The sequence below is a fragment of the Hyperolius riggenbachi genome, chromosome 2 (genome assembly GCF_040937935.1).
Source record: "Hyperolius riggenbachi isolate aHypRig1 chromosome 2, aHypRig1.pri, whole genome shotgun sequence".
Classification (NCBI taxonomy): domain Eukaryota; kingdom Metazoa; phylum Chordata; class Amphibia; order Anura; family Hyperoliidae; genus Hyperolius; species Hyperolius riggenbachi.
This window is the reverse complement of record NC_090647.1, coordinates 150,933,963-150,954,587: the sequence shown is the minus strand read 5'-3', so window position 1 is coordinate 150,954,587 and position 20,625 is coordinate 150,933,963. Positions and strand designations below refer to the sequence as shown.

The following is a 20,625-nucleotide window of genomic DNA, read 5'->3' as shown; positions in this document are numbered from 1 at the left end:
TGCCTGGCTTCCCTGCTGCTTCTCTGCCTCTAAAAGTGCCTACACACCATTGACAGATGTTGCCCGTTGGGGATCAGGAACTGATTCCTTGGGTGACATCATTGGGCCGGGCTGCACACGCGTGTCAGCTGTGTAGCTGATGAGGTTTTGTGTTGCTGTGGGGGGGCAGGGAGGACAAGCAGCAGTTATGTGTCATCATGCAGCGGGAGGGGGCACGGCGCGAACAATGTGATCGAAGTCACTGGGGGTGACTAGATCCGCTGGGGAGGATCACTTGCAGGTTAGGGGCTACTGTGAACAAGCCATGTTGGCTGAGGCGGTTGTTATTGGCTGCGTCAGCCGACCAAAGTCAGGCGTGTGTATGGGCCCTAATACTTTTCGCCATGGACCCTAAACAAGCATGCAGATCAGATGTTTCTCACTGAAGTGTGACTGGATTAGCATGCTTGTTCCAGGTGTGTAACTCAGACACTACTGATGTCAGGAAGAGAAGCAGGACTGCCAGCCAACTTCTTTTAGGCCTCTTTCACAGTGATACGTTAAAGTCGCACGTTAGAAAATGTCTCAATGCAGACTAACGCACAGCAATGCTAAGTCTTTGTGACATTCACAGTGCACATGTTGCGTTTGTGTGTAACGGGTAGCATTATTAGAAAGTGCTGCATGCTGTGCGTTATACACGTTATTAGCTGCGTTGGACTGTTTGCACATGCTCAGTAATGACTTGGAAGCATACTTTCCATTGCCTGTATGCTCTACTGTATGTGACGATAACGGGGCATTTAGTTGCGTTGTGAGTTTTTTGGGACGTTGCTTTGTCAGTTTACGTTGCAACTTTAACGTCGCATCAAAACGCAACGTCCTACTGTGAAAGTAGCCTTAAAGAGGAACTCCAGTGAAAATAATGTAGTAAAAAAAGTGCTTCATTTTTTACCATAATTATGTATAAATGATTTAGTAAGTGTTTGCTCATTGTAAAATCTTTCCTCTCCCAGATTCACATTCTGACATGTATTACATGGTGACATTGTTACTGTGGGCAGGTTATGTAGCTGTTTCTAGCTGTTCTGGCTTTACAGACAGCTGTAAACAGCCATTTCCTGTCTGTGAACATTGTTACATTGTGGCAGTTTGCCCAGAATACCGCGGTCCCAGAGCTTCTTGTGGGAGGGGTTTCAGCACAAAATCAGTCATACAGCGCCCCCTGATGGTCTGTTTGTGAAAATCATTATATTTCTCATGTAAAAGGGGGTATCAGCTACTGATTGGGATAAAGTTCAATTCTAGGTTGGAGTTTCTCTTTAAAGGAAATAAATCCATATCCTTCACACTTCAGGTGTACTTTAACGAAATCCTGGCAGATGTTTTACCGCTTCCCTGCTGTAGCTCATGATTTTAATTTATCAAGGTTTGTTTTAGTCACATTCACAATGCTATATGATGCGGCTGTATGGAATGTTGTTTCTTTACTGCTTATTATTATTACCGTTGTTATGTTTTTCTGATGCAAAAATCGCAAAAAATTGTCTTTGAAAAAGAAAAGATTTTTATAGTTGACGGTTTTCAGTGACAATTCGGTTTGGGCTGTTGTTCATGTTGCCGTCTGTTATAAAGCAATGTTACAACATGCCGCAATAAGTCCATTCACATTGTTGTGTCAGTTTCTGTGGTAATAACGGAATCTGAGCTGTGCGTCGCCGACTACATGCAAGTCACATCCTTGTTACAAATGACTAGCAATGAGGTACAGAGCATTGCAACATGCATGTTGTCAGAAGACACCAAACTCACGCGGCAATCTATCAGTGTGAACTTAGCCTAACGTATTAGCTTGTATATAGTGGTGATCTGGGGTCACCTCCTTATTATCTATACAATGCAGTATAAAATGTACTGTGTATGGGGCTGATGCTGTAACTCATATCTAGGCAGGCACAGAGGAGCACAGCTAAACAGCCTAGGCTAAGCCTCAGTGGGAGGGCAGCACTACATACCAATATTCAGCAATATATAGATATAGGAGGTGCTTCTGATGATGAAACCAGGCACTATACCATAGAAGTGGGTATCCTGGATAATTTACTGCATTATACTATATGTCACCACATTGCCTCTTTAAAGGGAGTCTGAAGTGAAAATAAAAAAAATCAGATACTCACCTAAGCAGAGGGAAGGCTCTGGGTCCTATAGAGCCTTCCCGGTCTCCTCACGGTCCCTGCAGGCTCCCCCATTAGCAGTCTACAAGCCATGGCTCTGTGGGCTGGCTTGGAATGTCTCTGGAAGCACTTGGGCTTCCGAAGACGGGCCACTCCATACTGCGCACTCGCGAGCGCCCTCTCATGCACACCCTCACGTGCAGAGTACAGAGCCGCTGGTCTTCGGGAGCCCAAGTGCTTCTAAAGACTTCTGAAGTCTCTCACGGTGGGTGATTCAAACGGAGGAGCCTTCCCACTTCTTAGGTGAATATCTGTGTTTATTTTTAAAGGACAACTAATGAGAGGAAAATGGAGACTGCCATATGTATTTCCTTTTAAACAATACTAGTTGCCTGGCTATCCTGCTGAACCTCTGCCTCTAATACTTTTAGCCACAGACCCTGAACAAGTATGCAGCAGATCAGATGTTTCTGACATTATTGTCAGTTCTGAAAAGATTAGCTGCATGGATAAGCTGCATGCTTGTTTCTGGTGTTATTCAAACACAACTGCAGTCAAATAGATCAGTAGGGCTGCCAGGCAACCAGTATTGTTTAAATGGAAATAAATATGGCAGCCTCCATATTCTTCTCACTTCATTTGTCCTTTAAGAAGACATCACAGACATATATTAACATTTACAATAATGCAGATAGACATAAGTAAACTATATGAAAACTCCTGTGAACATTTTCTAAAAAAAAAGAAAAAATCTTTTGTTGACAATTGTCAGGTATTTCTATCAAAAATAAAGCCATTGGTGAGCAGTAATGGGTGGGGGTACACACACATCAGTTTAGATATATTCAGTTCAGTGTTATAGCGATTTTAGATTGGTTAGATGTGTCCATAGCATTGTTTGGAAAGTATACACCGCATGTGTATTTTATTCTCTTGCCAAATACCGGCTTTGCTTTTCTATTTGGAAGTCATTCTGGCCTGACAGCACTGAACAGCAAACATCAGAAAGGATTAGTTGTGATTATGAATTACCTGGTATAGAAGGGGGGTAGCCTCTCTTCCCATATGCCAAGCCAGGTGGGATAACCACTTTACGCTTCTCCCTGATGACAGAATAATCACAGGATTATCAAGGTGGCCCATCAATGAGACGCACAGTGTGACAGTCAGCCATCCACCCCACTGGGATATTGATAGAAAATGAGCACAATTACAGCAATGACTGCAGAGAACTATCTATCCTGCTGCAACACAAAGGTTAGGAAGATAGAGAAGGAGATTGCTGCTGTGGATTACTGATATTCACAGTTCCCCGGGAGCTGTCAGCAGGTAGCTGTGTGCCGTATATATTTCTGCAAAACTAGTCATTTCTTTCATGCAGTTATCTGCTGAAGACAAAGAATAAACATGCAAAGCATTCCGCTCTGATCATTATTTTATTCATTAATACGGTCCTGGCATATTCAGGAACACCTTACGAAAGGTACAAAACATTCACATCAATCGATGATTGCAAAGGAATTTGCAGTCGGGTATCTCTACGATCTTATGCTGGCCACACACTGGCAGATATTCAGCAGCTTAAAGCACACCTGAAGTGACAGGGATATGGAGGCTGACATTTATTTCCTTTTAAACAATGTAAACCTCCTGTCGAACGTAGAAGATCCGTAACGTCTACCAATATTTGATCATTTATTACAGCTAAACCTTACCCTACTCTCACGCAGGACCCCCCACCCCCATGCCTAACCCTAACAAACACTTCCTGATGCCTAACCTTAACCATCAAAGACCCCCCTCCCCCCGTGCGCAAACCCCCCTCCTGACGCCTAAACTTAGTGCTCCATCCCAATGCAAACCCCTTCCTGTCAAACCCCCCCCCCCCCCCATCGGAAACCCCCTTTCTGATGCCTAACCTTAATGCCTTGTCCCAGTGCAAACCTCTTCCTTACGCTTAACCCTAGCTCCCTGCCCTGCACAAACCCCCTTCCTGACACCTGACCTTAACCCCCCTGCCACATAAACTATACTATTAGTAGGGAACACATTTGACTGTTTTCATGCGCGTTTTCTGCACAGAAAAACTCATGTTAATCAATGGGTTAGTTCACACTTGATATATTTTTTGCGCAGAAAAAAAACTGACATTCTGCATGATGACTCTGCACATTTTGTCAGCTTTCTCTATCAATTACATCAGCTGCTGCAATTACATCATTCGCATACACTAATAATATGGCTGACAACTGTAAATGATGAGCAGAATGAACAGTCACTGATTTATTTTGGTCATTTACTAACATGCTTGCCATCACTTCCCACAGAAAAATCTACTAATAATTCATGGTAAATGTTACAGCTTCTACTTCTAGCTCCTTTCTTTCCTGTCATAATCACAGATGCCCTCTATGGGCAGAAGAGGTTATTGCAGCTCTGTTCTACCTCCACAAATAAAATCCATTTTTTTGACATGATCCCCTGTACATCAATCACTGTTATTTACTTCCCAGCACACCAGCTATACTATTAAGCTATGTGATTTTTTTTCCCTGGAGTGAAAGAAAAGAGGAGGACGAGAGACAGGAGGTAGCTAGGGATGACATTTATGTATAAGTTAGAAGAAAATTATCCCTCTTTTATCTATGTGAGACCTGACATATAGGAAATCGTCAGAAGGGCCAGGTATAATGAAGGCACAGAGGACGTTATTTAATAGCACTATCAGGCCTGTTCAGTAGAAGTTCTCATAGACCATACAGGGTAGTCACACATACAGGCAAGATCAGACTACTCCCAGGGCCTCATCATTGCTGGGAGATTCATACAGTGATATTCTTTTATTGTCTACAGAGAATAGAGAGGGGATTGGGGGGAGGGGCTTCAAACATCCAAAACTGGGAGTCGTGTTTTTTCATTCAGAGTAAAAATTGAGTAGTTTTTACTCAGAATTATAAAGCTTTTGTAATGCAAGTTCGATGGTGCTGAAAAATCTACTTCAAAGTGTGACTCCAGGCAAATAACTGGAACGGTATTTCGTTTAACCCAGCCTATGTACAATAGCCTAATTTTCAAGTGAAATTCAAATCCCAGCTAACATAACTCATAACTAGCACTGAAGAGGACCCCTTACCACAAACCTCTCTTTTATACTCATAAGACAAAGGTTTAGCCATGATATGACACTGGAACTGGGTTCTGGATGTGGGCTACTGCATCATGTCAGTGGCCCAACCTTCTCTGCTGACTCACGCCTCTTTTGTGCGCTGATTGGAGGGAAGGCATGTACCTTCTCCAGTATATCAAGCTCAGTGGCTGTGACATCAATGAGTGATGGGGGTGGGCGGGTAGCAGGGCGCGTGGGTCTTCCTAAAATGCTGCACGGAGGGTTGTGGGCGAGGGGAGGATAGTGCTGAATACACTTAATTTGTCCCCCCCCCCCCTTTTGATACTCCTTTGGAGTACACATATGAACTGGACTGCCCAGCAACAGCCCTTTTCCTGCATGAGTAATTAGTTGCACAGAGCAGGAAGCATTGCAACTCTTTCTACACACCTGGAGTATTCAGGAATCTGCAGCAAATGCTGACACACCCATCTGGCATTTTCTTTTGGGAAGCTGGTAGAGTGGCTGTGTTTGTCTATACACATAAAACCAAGGTAAAAAAAAAAGCTGAAATAATGTTTATGAAAATTCTCCTAAAGCACAGAAGTGAGAACGGGGAAGGGAGGGTGTTTGTGTTTTTTTGTTTTTTCAACAAAAGGAATTTCACTTTTACCTGTTCCTGGCCAGCCAAACATTTTATTAACTAGACTTTCTCCACCACCTCCCAGCAATCGTACTGTGGCATAGTAAAAAAATCCCGCAAATAATGTAGATGTACTTGGAGGGGGGGTCACGTGACTGCTGCTGAGCCCAAAGGATATGTGATTCCTTTCCTTATGCTGCTTTTTAGGAAAGGAGGTGTTGCCAAGTTGTTGCTCACCACTGTTTCTAATCAGGATGTGGGGGGGGGGGGGAAGGAGGGGGAGCAGTGGTTGGCCTGTCACTCAATCTTCCCACAGGGGTCTATAGAGTGAGCTGGCATGGTAGGCAGAGTTTGACAGCACAGATCGTTGAACCTGGAAACAATCATCATCACTGGAGAACTAAGGGGTGCAGTTGCAGTATTTAGGGTATTTTTACTGTGACACACAATGATAACTAGTCTTCTGGGAGAGGGAAGAGGGCATAGGGCATCTAGTGAACAGAGTTAGGCTGGACAGGGGCTTTAAATGTAAATGCTTCACTGGATACTGCAATTTTTCAAAAACTGCTGTACACCCAATTTCTGTTATGCTGCCTAACCTGAACTACATTTTCCATAGGTTTTGAATGATCAGGTCAGATTAATGTCCTCAACCATTATCATTTTAATTTGACTGTGTAACGATTGGGGAATTTTTTCCGTGGTCAGCGCACAGGACGCGCGCTGACACTGCGGAAATCCTCCACAAGCGTGTAATTTGTCAGAACCCAGCTTGGGTGCTATGCACCTGTAGAGGGCAATTCCCACCGGCAGATGGAGCTGTGGAGTGCAGATGAACACAGCCTCTGCACAGCCACATATGCCAGCTGGGAATTGTACGAGTTGAAGCAATGCAGGGCAAAATAGCCCTTAAAGAGAGAGAGCACAGAGACAGAATGTATGTGTGTCCACCAATCTAGTCGCCACCCAGCGACGGTGAACACACAACAACGGAACTGAAGTGGGAACACAATCGCAAGAGTGGCGATTGCCAAAAGTGACACAAGACCGAATTAGACAGAGCACAAGTGTAGCAAGAAAGACATAGCAAATAACAACAATCAGAACATCAAGGAAAATAACAAACGCTAGCTAAACGCGAACACTGCACTCATTCGCAACAGCGAGCACGTTTAAGACACGATCACCGCGCGTTAGGTGCCCAGTGATAAGCGTGCCACCCTAACTAACCAATGTAACATAAACACGAGAAAGAGACTGCAAACGCTTGCTAAACGGTTACCTCACCGAGCCTACAGCAAGCGTTCGTACCAGACAAGACAGACAGAAGGAGCAGCCAGCAGCAACCGCAGCTCTGGCCTACACTCCCAGGTAGAGCACAGAAGGACCCACCGCTGCTGCCGACAAACAGATGGGGCTACCAGTAGCAACTGCTGCTCTGGTTAGCACCCCTAAGGCAAAATGATTTCCTGTCGACCGCCGCTGGCGACAAGACAATCGCAAGAGACAGACAGATATAAGGCAAGACAGATAATACAACCTGACTATGCTAGAAGGGATGCCTAGTGCAGTCCCAAGGAATTACTCTAAGATAATCTTAGCAAACAATAGCAAACGACTGATACTCCAAGTGAGTCAGCAGGAACAAACCATCATGACCAGCAAGGAATTCTGGGAAGAAATGGCTTTTATACTACAAGCCATCAGAAGAAGCAGCTAAGCAATTTGCATAACATGTATATGCAAATTCCTCAGCAGCAGAGCAACTCTGAAACTTGCAAAGCGAAGACAGGTCTCTTTTCCAGAGACCTGTAGCACTCAGACCTAAAGAATGGACAAGCAACTGTCTGCCCATGCAGACAGCTGAGCAGATCATTACAGACTGTGTTTACAGTATTGCCTTACATTCATCTGCCCTGCCCCACCCAGTAATGCCCACACCTGTAGACTGACACAGAAGCCAGGGAGAAACTACTCTCTCGACATATAGAGGACGTCAAGATAATGATGTCAGTACTATAATCAGGAAACTACATTAGCAGCAGTTTACATTGCTCATACAGTGAACCTGAACTTGTGCACTGGACACTAGGAAAACACAGATGAATCCACCCTCTTTGTGTTTAGAGCGAAGAGCCTGTCTAATTCTCCCTCAGCTGCAAGTCACAATTGTAATTTGAGCTCTCAGCTGTGTCAGCACAGGAATCTCAGCAGCCTCAGCTAATTTGTAAACCCAGGATGTTAACCCTTTGCCTGCTTCCATGAAAGCAGGAAGTAGAAATACTGCAGTTTTATTGCAGGAGTTCTGTAAACTGTAACAAATAAATATTTTTCTTTAAAGATTATTATAGCATTGCTTATCTTTTAGAGCAGAGAGGAAGTTCAGATAGTAAGTGTACACTATACATATTATATGCAGAGGCAAGGGCAGATGCGCAAATCTTTTTTAACAGTGTACATTGTGCAGTTCTAAGTTGCGTTGCAGAATAACTTTGCATGTCAACTCTGCCCATACAATTCTATGGGGCTGTTCACAGTACTGCATTGTAATGCGTTTTATTAAAGTCCATGTCCAGTCTCCATTGCAGGTCACACTCATTAGAATGCGTGAGAAGCCTTGATAACCTCCCCCTGTAATACAACCCATTTCAAATTAAAGACGGCCACTGCGGTGGTTGCTCAGCAACAAGAACATTACTACTATTTCAATGTTCAGTCTTAAAAACAGGCAACCAATCACAGCCTCATCTATATTTAAAAATCTCCTTGTCGCAGTTTATTTGGTTTGACAAAGCCTTCGCTCCTGCTTATAGATTTACCACTGTTCTTCCATCTGTTCCTGTTTAAAAATTCACAAGCCATTCACAAGCTGCAGACATTTCGCATATTATCAACCTCTGCCTTTTATCGCCAAATCGCCTTAAATATTAATGAGTCAGCACTACCTCCACTTAGTGACAACTACCTGATGAGCATCAGATAATCACATGCAGCAGCAAGTGTGCCTGAGAGGAAAGTCATGAAGAGGGAACGCTGACGGCTTACCACAGACTCTAAACGCTGCTGTAGTGACAAAACACACAGAATGCGGAGGGGGAAAAGCACCGCTTCGTAAATATGGACTTGTGTTTCAACAGATCAGAAGTCCTGTCAAGCTAAACTATTCAAACAGCTGTGATTTCCTTTGAGATGTCACATTCATATATGCAAAACGGAACTGAATTCAGGAAGAGAAATATGCACAGATTGGGACAGCGATGTTACAGATACTTACCCGACACACATTCCCAGCAGACTCCTTTCTAGACCTGTGGATACAGATAAGACACCGCATTAGTAGGCAACGTTTGCTCTCCGCTATCTCTGCAGAATGAATATTATTTAATTAGGGAATATTGATATAAGCCAAGTAAGAATCTTAAAGAGGAACTATAACTAAGCACTGAACTTCATCCCAGTCAGTAGCTGATACTCCTATTACCATGAGAAATCTTTACATTTCCTCAAATAGATCATCAGAGGGGTCTGTATGGCTGATATTGTGGTGAAACCCCTCCCACAGTATGATGTCAGGACCTAGATCCTGACAGTTTCCTGTTTGTGAGTCTTGTTGCATTGTGGGAAATAACAGCTGTTTCAAACTGCCAAGCAACCAGTATCTCTCTCTCTCTCTCTCTCTCTCTCTCTCTCTCTGTATAGGTACTGTATATCTATAAAGAAAACAAACTTTTAGCCAGTGGTGTAGCTAAGGAGCTGGGGGCCCCGATGCAGTTTTACATTGGGGCCCCCTAAGCACACTGTACATAACAATTGATACAAAACCTGCCAAGGGCAACTACAGCATCAGAGGTGCAAGAAGGGGATGGGGAACAGCTTGTTAATGATTACCACTATTCAAAGTATCTATAGAAGTAATTATTACGAGCACAGGACCAATAGAGAGCTAATACTGTAGTTTAGGGAGGGCCCTATGGGGCCCCTCTGGCCCAAGGGCCCCGATGCGGTCGCAACCTCTGCAAACCCTATTGCTACGACCCTGCTTTTGGCCTATAGCATTGTTAGGGGATATGATTATAGATAATGGCAGATGGCACTGTCTGTTTTTTCATGTCTGCCAGTAGTAAAGATGATTATGTGCTGGCTGATTGTGGATCAAACAATATGAACAAATTACATGGTGAATACCATACATTTCTTGACCTCTCTTCTATTTTTTAACTTCTTGCTTTGCAATGTATTGATTTATCTTTTCCCCCTTTTCGCTGAAGTTCCCTTTTTAAGCCTCATAGAGATATTAGACTTATGTCACCTGAAATGTTTGGGATTCATCTGAAGTCTGAATAGACATCCCCTGTTTCCTGCAAACAGCCGGCTTGGGAGAATGAGAGAGCTGAGCGACAGTATAGAGTGAGGGCCTCATGAGATTGCTGAGATTTGATTATACATTGATATATATTGGGGTTTGGGCTGTTATTGTCCTGCCTGTTGTGCTGTTATTGTCTCTCCTTTCAGGTCACTAGAGATGTGCTGTGAACTGTTGCTAGCTGGCTGTGAACAGCAAATGTGGGGATTGGTATGCTCTGCGGCAGGTGTTCCATCTTTAAACCCAATCAGGTTGGACTTTGATATTATTTATATAGACCGGTATGCAGTTTCCAGCTCATATTTTGCCTCAGGCAGTGTAGTGAACTTTGCACCCTCCTTCTTACTCGCTTTTATCCATCACAGCCAAGAGTATAAGTCGGCCATCATAGTAGGTGGGTACGTTTATGAGACAGCCCCTCATCCAAAAACCATCCAGCGCACATACAAATCTTTATTTTATTGCATGAGATTATTATTATAGCCTTATTCTAAATACAGTTATCTAAACATAACCAGGCCACAAATATTGGCAGTTTAATGGCCTTAGGTTATTCTTTTGAGGTTTACTGAACCTTAAAGAAAACCTGAACTGAAAATAAAAGTCAAAATAAACATACACAAGTCATACTTACCTCCTGTGTAGTCTACTCCTCAATCTATTTTTCCTCTCCTGCCTCCTGTTTGTCCACTGTGATCAAGGGAATTCTCCGTACTCCATTTTGAAAATGGCTATTACCCTATTACAGTTGGTCAGCACACTGTTAAACTGTAAAATCACCCACTCGAGCCATAGGGAAACATGCACACATCAGTTCTCCTCTCAGCTATAACTGACAGCAACTGATACATAACTGACAGCAACTGATATATTTTAGTTCTGTTGTCAGAACTGCAAGGGATCACTGTAAGAAGAAAATGGTAAGCTTCTGAGAGGAACTGATGGCAAGGTAACTATGTAATCTTTATTTGAAGTTACCTCATGTGTTTATTTTAAATAATTTTACTCAGTACAGGTTCTCTTTAAAACTTTATTAAAATTGTTTAGATTAACTGAACCAATAAATAATATAATTAACCAATATAAAATACCTAGCTAAGTCACTGGGCTCGAGCTATAAATACCATAATAATAATTTTATGCAACCCCATAAAGCTTTACACACATGCTGGATGGTTTTCAGATGAGGTGGCAATATGGGGCTGTCTCAGGACCTTGCTGAGAATTTAGTGTGTGTGTGTTTGTGTGTGTGTGTGTGCGGCCAGTGGCCCCTGAGGCGTTGGCGAGAAATCCAGAGTGCAGGATCATCTCTCCGAGCCCTGCCCAACCCTGCTGCTCACCCTTACCACCCCTCCCATAATACCCCCCCTCCCCCATAGCAACAGAACCTGTGGCTAGCCTCCAGGCTAGCAACGTGTCTGTACTGCATTAGGCCACGTAATGTCAACTGGGGGATATACACTAGCCTATGTGTACAGATCGAGTCCCAATAGCTGCAGGTGACATTAGTTGAAAGTGTGTGCTTTAGCTTAACACTCAGTAGGTCTGGTCTGGATGTCACTCTGCAAAGCCAAGCAGGCACACCTGTATTGCAGACCACAGTTAATAATTGTATCATGCTGGCCCGACCATTACTGGTCCACAGCTTTGGGCTGCCTACTGATGTAAGACATTGTTTGCCAGATTATACAATTCCTTGTATGGATGAATATGCAGTTTCTTCAAACATTTCAGCAAATGATCGCATAAACAAGGAAACCACCATAACTTTTGTCTATTGCTATATAGCAAAAGCAAGCAACACTTTACATTACATTTGTATGGAGGCTGGAATTATCTGCATATCATTGACATTGATCATTTCTAGCAGTCAAATAAGAATAATTTTGCTTTGAAGTTACCTGTACTTTATTTTTGTAATGTTGCTACTTTTTTGTTATAGCAGAACCCTGGTGTACATAAAAAACAAAGAGGTACACTAATGCTTATAAGTTATAATTATCTGGCGCAGCGTCCGTGTAATAAATCGTATGCATAGCTCCACCCCCTTACCTCAGCCTTTCTATACATCAAACTATGCATCAATTGTATGTACAGTATATTCTGGCGTATAAGACTACTTTTTAACCCTTGAAAATCTTCTGAAGAGTCAGGGGTCGTCTTATACGCTGGGTGTCATTGATGCCGGGTGATACGCACTATCCTGTCACCGCCTCTCAGATCTCGCTGCTGAGGACTGTAGTGAAGCGGCACAGGCGCACATGTGCGAGATCTGAGAGGCAGAGAAGGAGGTAAATAGGAGACAAGGGTGGGCCAGTAGGGTGAAAGAGGCGGGTTTTATGGGCACAGCGCAATCTATTCTTCCATACCGCTCTGATAAACAGGGAGAGCTGACCAATCCACTTAGAGAGAGGGAGAGTGGACCAGTCCAACCAGTCAATACCCAGTGTTATATACTGGGTACCACATACAGTACAGCACCAGTATCTGTTCATACATAGCAACAGTATATTACTTTTTTTAAAAAAATTATTTGGTGTGCGTTGGAAGAGGGTTAGTCTTATACGGCGAGTATATCCCAAACTCTATATTTTAACTGGAAAAGTTGTGGGCTCGTCTTATATGCCCAGCAGTGTTATACGCCGGAATATACGGTATTTGTACTTGTATTGCTGAATGTCCTGATTATACAGTGTGTTGAACTGCTCATGTATCTATGCCCCCCGCTACTGTCTGTTTTGTAATATGTACAGCGCCACGGAAGATGGTGTCCCTATTAAAGTAATAATCAAATACAAACAGACCCTTACTTACAAATGATTCAAGTTACAATGTTTCAGAGATACAAAGTTGTCTTCATGTACAAAAGATACAATACTGTTGTTTTTTTTACATATTTTTGTTGCTAAATGTTGCAGTATTGTATAAACTGTTAAATGTTGTTAAAACGCACTAAAAGTTCATTTAAAACAACCCAAAAATATACTTTATACTGTGTGTCCAAATCCAGAGTTGTCCAAAAGTAAATTCTTTATTCATGTTTTACCTTATTTAACACAGGACTCAACTTACTAAAAATCTCATCTTATAAACAAATTCATCTTATAAAACAATCTCACGGAACCTGTTTGTAAGTAGAGGCCCGCCTGTATATCACATAGAGAAAGGCCATGGCCATATTGGGCAAGGGGGCGGAGCTACATGCTGTAACCCCGCTGATTTAGGACTTTGGTGAAGACAATTAGGCATAACTTATACTGGAGCATTTTACTAGCGATTTCAGCTTGTCTGTAAATCAGCAGCACTTGAAAAAGCGTTATGGCAATGAAAATCAATGGCAGTGTTCACTCTGTACAGATTGACAGCGATTTTTGGCTCCAAAATAGCTTTCAATACAGAAGAAAATTGCTTTGCAAATCACTAGTGATTTTTCTAGTGTTTTGCTATTCCCATTGTGAATGGGGACTTACACATATGGCGTGCCAGGTAATTATAACTTTTAATCATCAGTGTACTTCTGTGTTTTTTACATACACAAAATGTGCAACTTAATAAAAGTGTATGTGACTGTTTAGGGAGCATTTATACTCAGTCAGGGCTTGTTCACACACTAAGGGCATTTTCAGCTTTTTTTAAGTGCCGGCGATTTTTTAAAATTGCCCTAAAAGCGTTTGTGCAATGATTCCCTATGAGTGAGTTCACTCACCATTTTTGGGGCAATTTCCCTCAGTGTAAGGTATAGGAAATTGCAAAACGCTTGAAAAAGAGCTTGGTATAGCGATTTCCCCAGCGCTTTTAACCACTTGCCGACCGCACGCTTATACCGTGCGTCGGCAAAGTGGCAGCTGCAGGACCAGCGACGCAGTTCTGCGTCGCCAGCTGCAGGCTGATTAATCAGGAAGCAGCCGCTCGCGCGAGCGGCTGCTTCCTGTCAATTCACGGCGGGGGGCTCCGTGAATAGCCTGCGGGCCGCCGATGGCGGCTCGCAGGCTAAATGTAAACACAAGCGGAAATAATCCGCTTTGTTTACATTGTACGGCGCTGCTGCGCAGCAGCGCCGTAAGGCAGATCGGCGATCCCCGGCCAATCAGCGGCCGGGGATCGCCGCCATGTGACAGGGGACGTCCTGTCACTGGCTGCACAGGACGGATAGCGTCCTGTGCAGCCCGGATCACCGGGGGGGAAAGGTAGGAGAGGGAGGGGGAGAATGTCGCCGCGGAGGGGGGCTTTGAGGTGCCCCCCCCCCCCCGCAACATGCCAGCCAAGAGGAGCGATCAGACCCCCCCTGCACACCATCCCCATAGGGGGGAAAAAAGGGGGGCGATCTGATCGCTCTGCGTGCACCCTGATCTGTGCTGGGGGCTGCAGAGCCCACCCAGCACAGATCACAACAAACAGCGCTGGTCCTTAAGGGGGGGGTAAAGGGTGGGTCCTCAAGTGGTTAAGAATAAATACCGTACATTGTATTTATTATTTTCCGGGTCAAAGAGTTCACTTCCTGACTTGCGCCAGGAAGTGAAAAAACAAACTGCTCTGCAAAAGCGCTTTACACAAAATCGAATCGTGCAAGTAAGTGATGGGAGAAGAAAAAAAAATTGTGCAAAAAAAAAATCGAAAATTGCTGCCGTCAGCTATTTCGATTTTAGATGTGAACAAAACCTTATAAAGTACTGTTGTACACATGGGTTAAAAGGTACTTGAGATGATTTTACCCACAGCATGGAGTACCTTGTAAAAACGACCATTAATAAATGGGTACATGCTGTAATAACATGAGAAACACTTCTCTAAAGTATGAATAAATGACTGTTTTAGTAGTAAGAACAGTCTACACACTTCCTGTTGATTTATGCCAAGTATCAGCAGGCTTTTGCTCCAGCTGTGATGGTACAAAGCTCAGGGGAGTAGTTTAACTGGAACAGGACTCTGGTGATTAATAAATGTCATCTAACACTTAACACTGGTCCTGACATAAATGAAGTGTCACTTAATACAAGTGCCTGTAAGTACCACAGCCTGCAGTCCTGAACAACTGGCTGGGAAGATGTAATACTCTCTTACACGACTCCAATTCAGTAGGCAGCCATAGAACAGTCTGAAGAGGCCTAGGAAGCTTAAAGTGAAAATTAACGTTCATTAAAAATGTACTGCTAACACATGTAAGAGCAGCATATTTTTTAGTCATTTAATATATAATATTACTTTCCATTTCAGCCAGCTAGGAATTTCAAAAACCGAAAAAGAAAACAAGCCAGGGCTCTGTAAAGCTTTGTACAGACACTATATGAAATTCAGCCGAGGCGGCTGATAACGACCGCCTCTGCTGGAAATCTAGCATGTATATAGCGGCCCCCGATGCCCCCCAACACCCCCGCCAGCAATCAGCCTGGTGGATTGACTCAAACGACTGCTGGCCTAGAGCTTTGTTCTCCCCATCTGGCTGGCTGCATGATGTCACTCCAGCACTTCTCCATCAGCCCTCTAACCCCCCCCCCCCCCACATGGCAAGAGAACAAGTTGCAAGCCTGCAGGCTAGCGATGTGTCTTTTCAGTGTCTCCCATGCAATGTCGTCTGAGGGTCTGGATCACAATCCCTGCTGGGCAATGTGCCTCATCCTTGTGTGTGGGAAGCTTAATAAAGTGGTACACTATGAGCTTCTTATCACCTCGGATTGCATGTGGCGCTTGGTGTTTATCATTTCCTGCAGGAATGCATACCTGCAAAAAGTAGTAACAAATGTTGCTTATTTTCCACACCTCCACTAACTGAACGATTAGCAGCAGATTAGACCTTCCTAATCAACAGTCACACCATCGGAAACAACATACAATCAGATCGGACACTGCTCTGTCTGTTCCAAATGGGTCATTTGAGTCAGCTTGATGTGAACTGAGCACAAGTACAGAGACACACGATAGAAACATACATCCCTATGTCCCATTTTGATATGAAAACAAGATCAGGATTAGTGACTGTGGCGCTTTGCTAATAATGAATCTATAGGCCGCAGCGAGAGCTATGAGGTTTGCTCAAACCTCATCGAATTATGGACATATAATACAACAATTGCCTATCTGCGCCTTAATGACTATTCCATTAAAATTTCGATAGAAACGTTTATCATAAAACTTCATTTTATTAAAATATTCAAAGAAAAGAAATGTCTCCCAAGCTTTTACTGAGATCAGCTGACCTCACCACAACACACACCTCCATACACACGGTCCCATTCACAACTTAAAATGGTTGCACCCCCCGCACAAAAAGCCAGCCCCAGCCGCCTGTGATTGTGCAGAGTGATCCCACTCCAATTGCGTTTGGTGACAGACTGCAGGCTTGTCCCTTATCAGTTGTGGCAGTGTGAATGACAATTCAAATTAAAGTCCGTGCACATAAAAAATTGATTCAAAAATACATAAAATTCCATCAATAATTCATCTTCAATAAAACAGAGATCCTCTTCATACACTTAATAAGCTGTGTTGTTGAATTTATAGCAGTAATTGCTGCTCCGCATAAAGCGTTTTAATGATAGACTCGCGTATCCTTCAATGAAAGGCTGGGGAGTTCAAGGCTGACATCCAAATCGAGGGAGTCCTTTTGCGCAGCTCTACACGCTCTCTAGTCCCGGCCGGAGACACCCAAGAGCCCGGAGCTACTTGCTGTTTACGATGGTAATCTGCGTGGACCGAAGTTTCAGGTGACGTCACCACACTTGTCCACCAATCAGGGCAAGTGTGGTAGAGCTGCGCAAAATGACTCCCTCGATTTGGATGTCAGCCTTGAACTCCCCAGCCTTTCATTGAAGGATACGTGAGTCTATCATTAAAACGCTTTATGCGGAGCAGCAATTACTGCTATAAATTCAACAACACAGCTTATTAAGTGTATAAAGAGGATCTCTGTTTTATTGGAGATGAATTATTGATGGAATTTTATGTATTTTTGAATACATGTTTTATGTGCACGGACTTTAATTTGAATTGTCATTCACACTGCCACAACTGATAAGGGACAAGCCTGCAGTCTGTCACCAAACGCAATTGGAGTGGGATCACTCTGCACAATCACAGGCGGCTGGAGCTGGCTTTTTGCGCGGGGGGGGGTGCAACCATTTTAAGTTGTGAATGGGACCGTGTAAATGGAGGTGTGTGTTGTGGTGAGGTCAGCTGATCTCAGTAAAAGCTTGGGAGACATTTATTTTCTTTGAGTATTTTAATAAATTGAAGTTTTATGATAAACGTTTCTATTGAAGTTTTAATGGAATGGTCATTGAGGCGCAGATAGGCAATTATTGATATGAAAACAGTTTTGTGACTACAATATAGAGCAGGGAATGCCTGTACCTTCTGTCGGTGAAAAACAATTATATGAAATATCCAGCCAGTTAGCATATCAAGAAATAAGACACCTAAAAGTGGGTTTGGATATTTAACAGCCCCTCAAAACCACCCACATAACCTAGATTGTTCATCTATTGTTTGCCCATCATTGGAAAATGTCACCAATGATGCTTCCAGATGATGACAAACAAGCGCAGCCTGGTGAGAAGAAGATAGACAATTCAGCCATCCATCACTGACGGTTAGGTGTCTCTATAAATAACAGGCAATCTTCCCCTGCACACATCTGTTCATACCTGGTCTACAGTGCTTGTAATGTTTGCTTTTGGAGAAGGACATCAGGCAATACAGTCTTAAATGTCCTCAGCCTAACCTACAACAGACCTCTCCTGGCTTCTGCCTGCCTGGCTGACCTCTGTCTGCCTTGCTTGATCTTGGCATAAACACTTTCTATGCCTCTCTTCAAGCTGTATTGTTTCTCTGTAGAGCAAGGGAAACACCTATACAGCAAATGTCCTCATACCTTGTTTTCATGTTTTATAAAGAAGCTGACAACGGCAAGAAATATTTCAAAGCCAGTAACACAATCACACTATTCTCTCTACCAAACATGATCAATCTATTCTATTTTTAATGTGGCATCTCTGAGCATTATGGAATAAAAGTGAGAGCCCAGGAGCGGCAGGCAGCAGCAAACACAGAGGGAAGCCGCTTGTTAAGTGTGCCTTTCCCAGCACAAACCCACCGTGGCAAAGTTTTGTCATCAGAATCGGGAGAAATGTTTCTCCACCCAAGCACTACTTGAAAGGAACATTTTTGACACAGTAATAAATGGCTTTCTCGGGCTGCTGCTCAGTCACACTTTGTACGGGAGAGTACAGAAGTGCTGCTCTGAAATAGGAAAACGTTTGAACTTTTCTGTAGGCAGACAGTCCAATACGCGGTGTGCAGTGTTTACAGCAGCTGGCACAGCTAAATACTTATACTCACATTTAGCTGAACACTAAGAGGCTGCAATGGGGGTCAGGGAAACGGTCCCTTTCCAGATTCCCTTGCACCCCAACCAGAGATGGATTAAGATATAATGGGGCCCGAGGCAAGGTAGATTTGGGGGCCCTCTTGCAATCTTTTTGGTAACCTGAAGTGGAGAGAGGTCAGAGAAGGTGGCAGGTGGGCCCCTTGACACCCACTAGGCCCCAAGAACCTGCCTAGGTTGCCTAGAGGATGATCCGGCCCTGACCCGAACAGAAAATATTTGGCGAACAATAAGCCAGAGGTCAGAGCCTGGCACCGATCCAACAAAAAAATCCACAATCCGCACAATAAGGCTGGGTTCACACTATAGCGGATAAAAATACTTAGCCTATAAAAACTGATTGCATCCCTCTGCCACCGCTGCTCTGGTTCACTGCACAGGAGGCGCACCGGCATACAGACTGGAGCCCTAGCAGATACATCGAGGCTCCCTATTGGATAGCAACAGTCCAATGGGAATCCTCCCTCAAACAAAGGAGGATTCTCATTGGTCTTCTGCAATCCAGTGGAAGCCTGATGCTTCTAATGGGACTTGTAACTGGATACTGGCACATTTTCCATGCAGTGGACCTGATACTGACACTGTGGATGTCTGTGGCAGGTTTTGTTGAGCCATACGGATTATTATGTATAGAGTGCTGGGTGGGGGGTGGAATTTAAAGTGGATCCGAGATAAACATTTACTCATTGCATAATTGTGTCCCTTTCCTATAGTTTATAGGGCATTCCTAAAGCCAAATACTTTTTTGTTTTTGTTTTAATACTTTAATTCCCTATAAACTAAACAAGCCTCGCCCACAGTTTTCCGAGTGCCAAGGCATTTTCAGACAATAGCAAGGGCTTACAGGAGCTCAGTCTGGGCAAGAGGAGGGGGAGGTGTTACTAGCCATTGATTTCAAAGGCAGAGGGGAGGAGGGAGAAGGAGAGGGGACTGAAGAAAGCTGATAGCATCTCCAGCCCTCAGCCTGTGACAATATGACAATAAGTATAAAATAAAGTGCATGGTTGGATCGGTGCCCGGCTCTCTTCTTTAGCTTGTTGTATCTCCGCAAAGGGTATTATCAGCAGGGTCGGACTGGGACACTACGGGCCCACCAAGGAAGTTTCAGCCTGGGGCCCGCCCTCCTCTCCCCGATCCCCTCTCCTCCCCCCCCCCCCCCCCCCATTTCTTGCTCACATACACATGTACTCTAGAAATTTTGCATGATTTTATGGTAGGGAATAGATTGTGAGCACTTCTGAGGACAGTCTCCAATAGGAATATGTCCACATGCGGCGCGTGCAGGGCGCCGCAGCAAAAATAAATGTCACCACGCACTGGAACATGGGTGTGGTCATGATGAATCATGGGCAGACTTTAAAAAAAAAAATAAAGAAAGTAGCGGTGTTATTCACAGAGATTAGGTCTGACCAGATACATTTTAGATAAAATAATCAAGTAGTTACATGCCTCATGATAATTCATCAAGTAGTCAAATGGCAGTAGATTTTCCGACAAAATGCAATCAGATTGGCGGCAGATATCTCCACAAAATGCAATCAGATTGGCAGCAGCTACCCCCACAAAATGCAATTAGATTGGCGGCAGATATCCCCACATAATGCAATTAGATTGGCGGCAGATATCCCCACAAAATGCAATTAGATTGGTGGCAGATATCCCCACAAAATGCAATTAGATTGGCGGCAGATATCCCCACAAAATGCAATTAGATTGGTGGCAGATATCCCCACAAAATGCAATCAGATTGGTGGCAGATATCCCCAGAAAATGCAATAAGATTGGTGGCAGATTTCACTACAAAATGCAATTAGATTGGCGGCAGATATCCCCACAAAATGCAATTAGATTGGTGGCAGATATCCCCACAAAATGCAAATAGATTGGCAGCAGATATCCGCACAAAATGCAATCAGATTGGCAGCAGATATCCCCACAAAATGCAATAAGGTTGGTGGCAGATTTCACTACAAAATG

At 43.6% G+C, this 20,625-nt stretch overlaps 1 protein-coding gene across 1 annotated transcript in view; it reads right to left on the bottom strand.

The window, feature by feature from the left end:
- The window catches only part of FKBP11 (FKBP prolyl isomerase 11), a 44,969-nt gene that overhangs the window by 2,637 nt on the left and 21,707 nt on the right, over positions 1 to 20,625 (bottom strand). Inside the window, exons 4-5 of the mRNA XM_068265195.1 lie at positions 9,180 to 9,213; positions 3,189 to 3,259 (exon numbers count right to left, since the gene is read on the bottom strand). Of these exons, the coding sequence (XP_068121296.1) occupies positions 3,189 to 3,259; positions 9,180 to 9,213 (105 nt within the window). The remainder of the gene's footprint in view (positions 1 to 3,188; positions 3,260 to 9,179; positions 9,214 to 20,625) is intronic.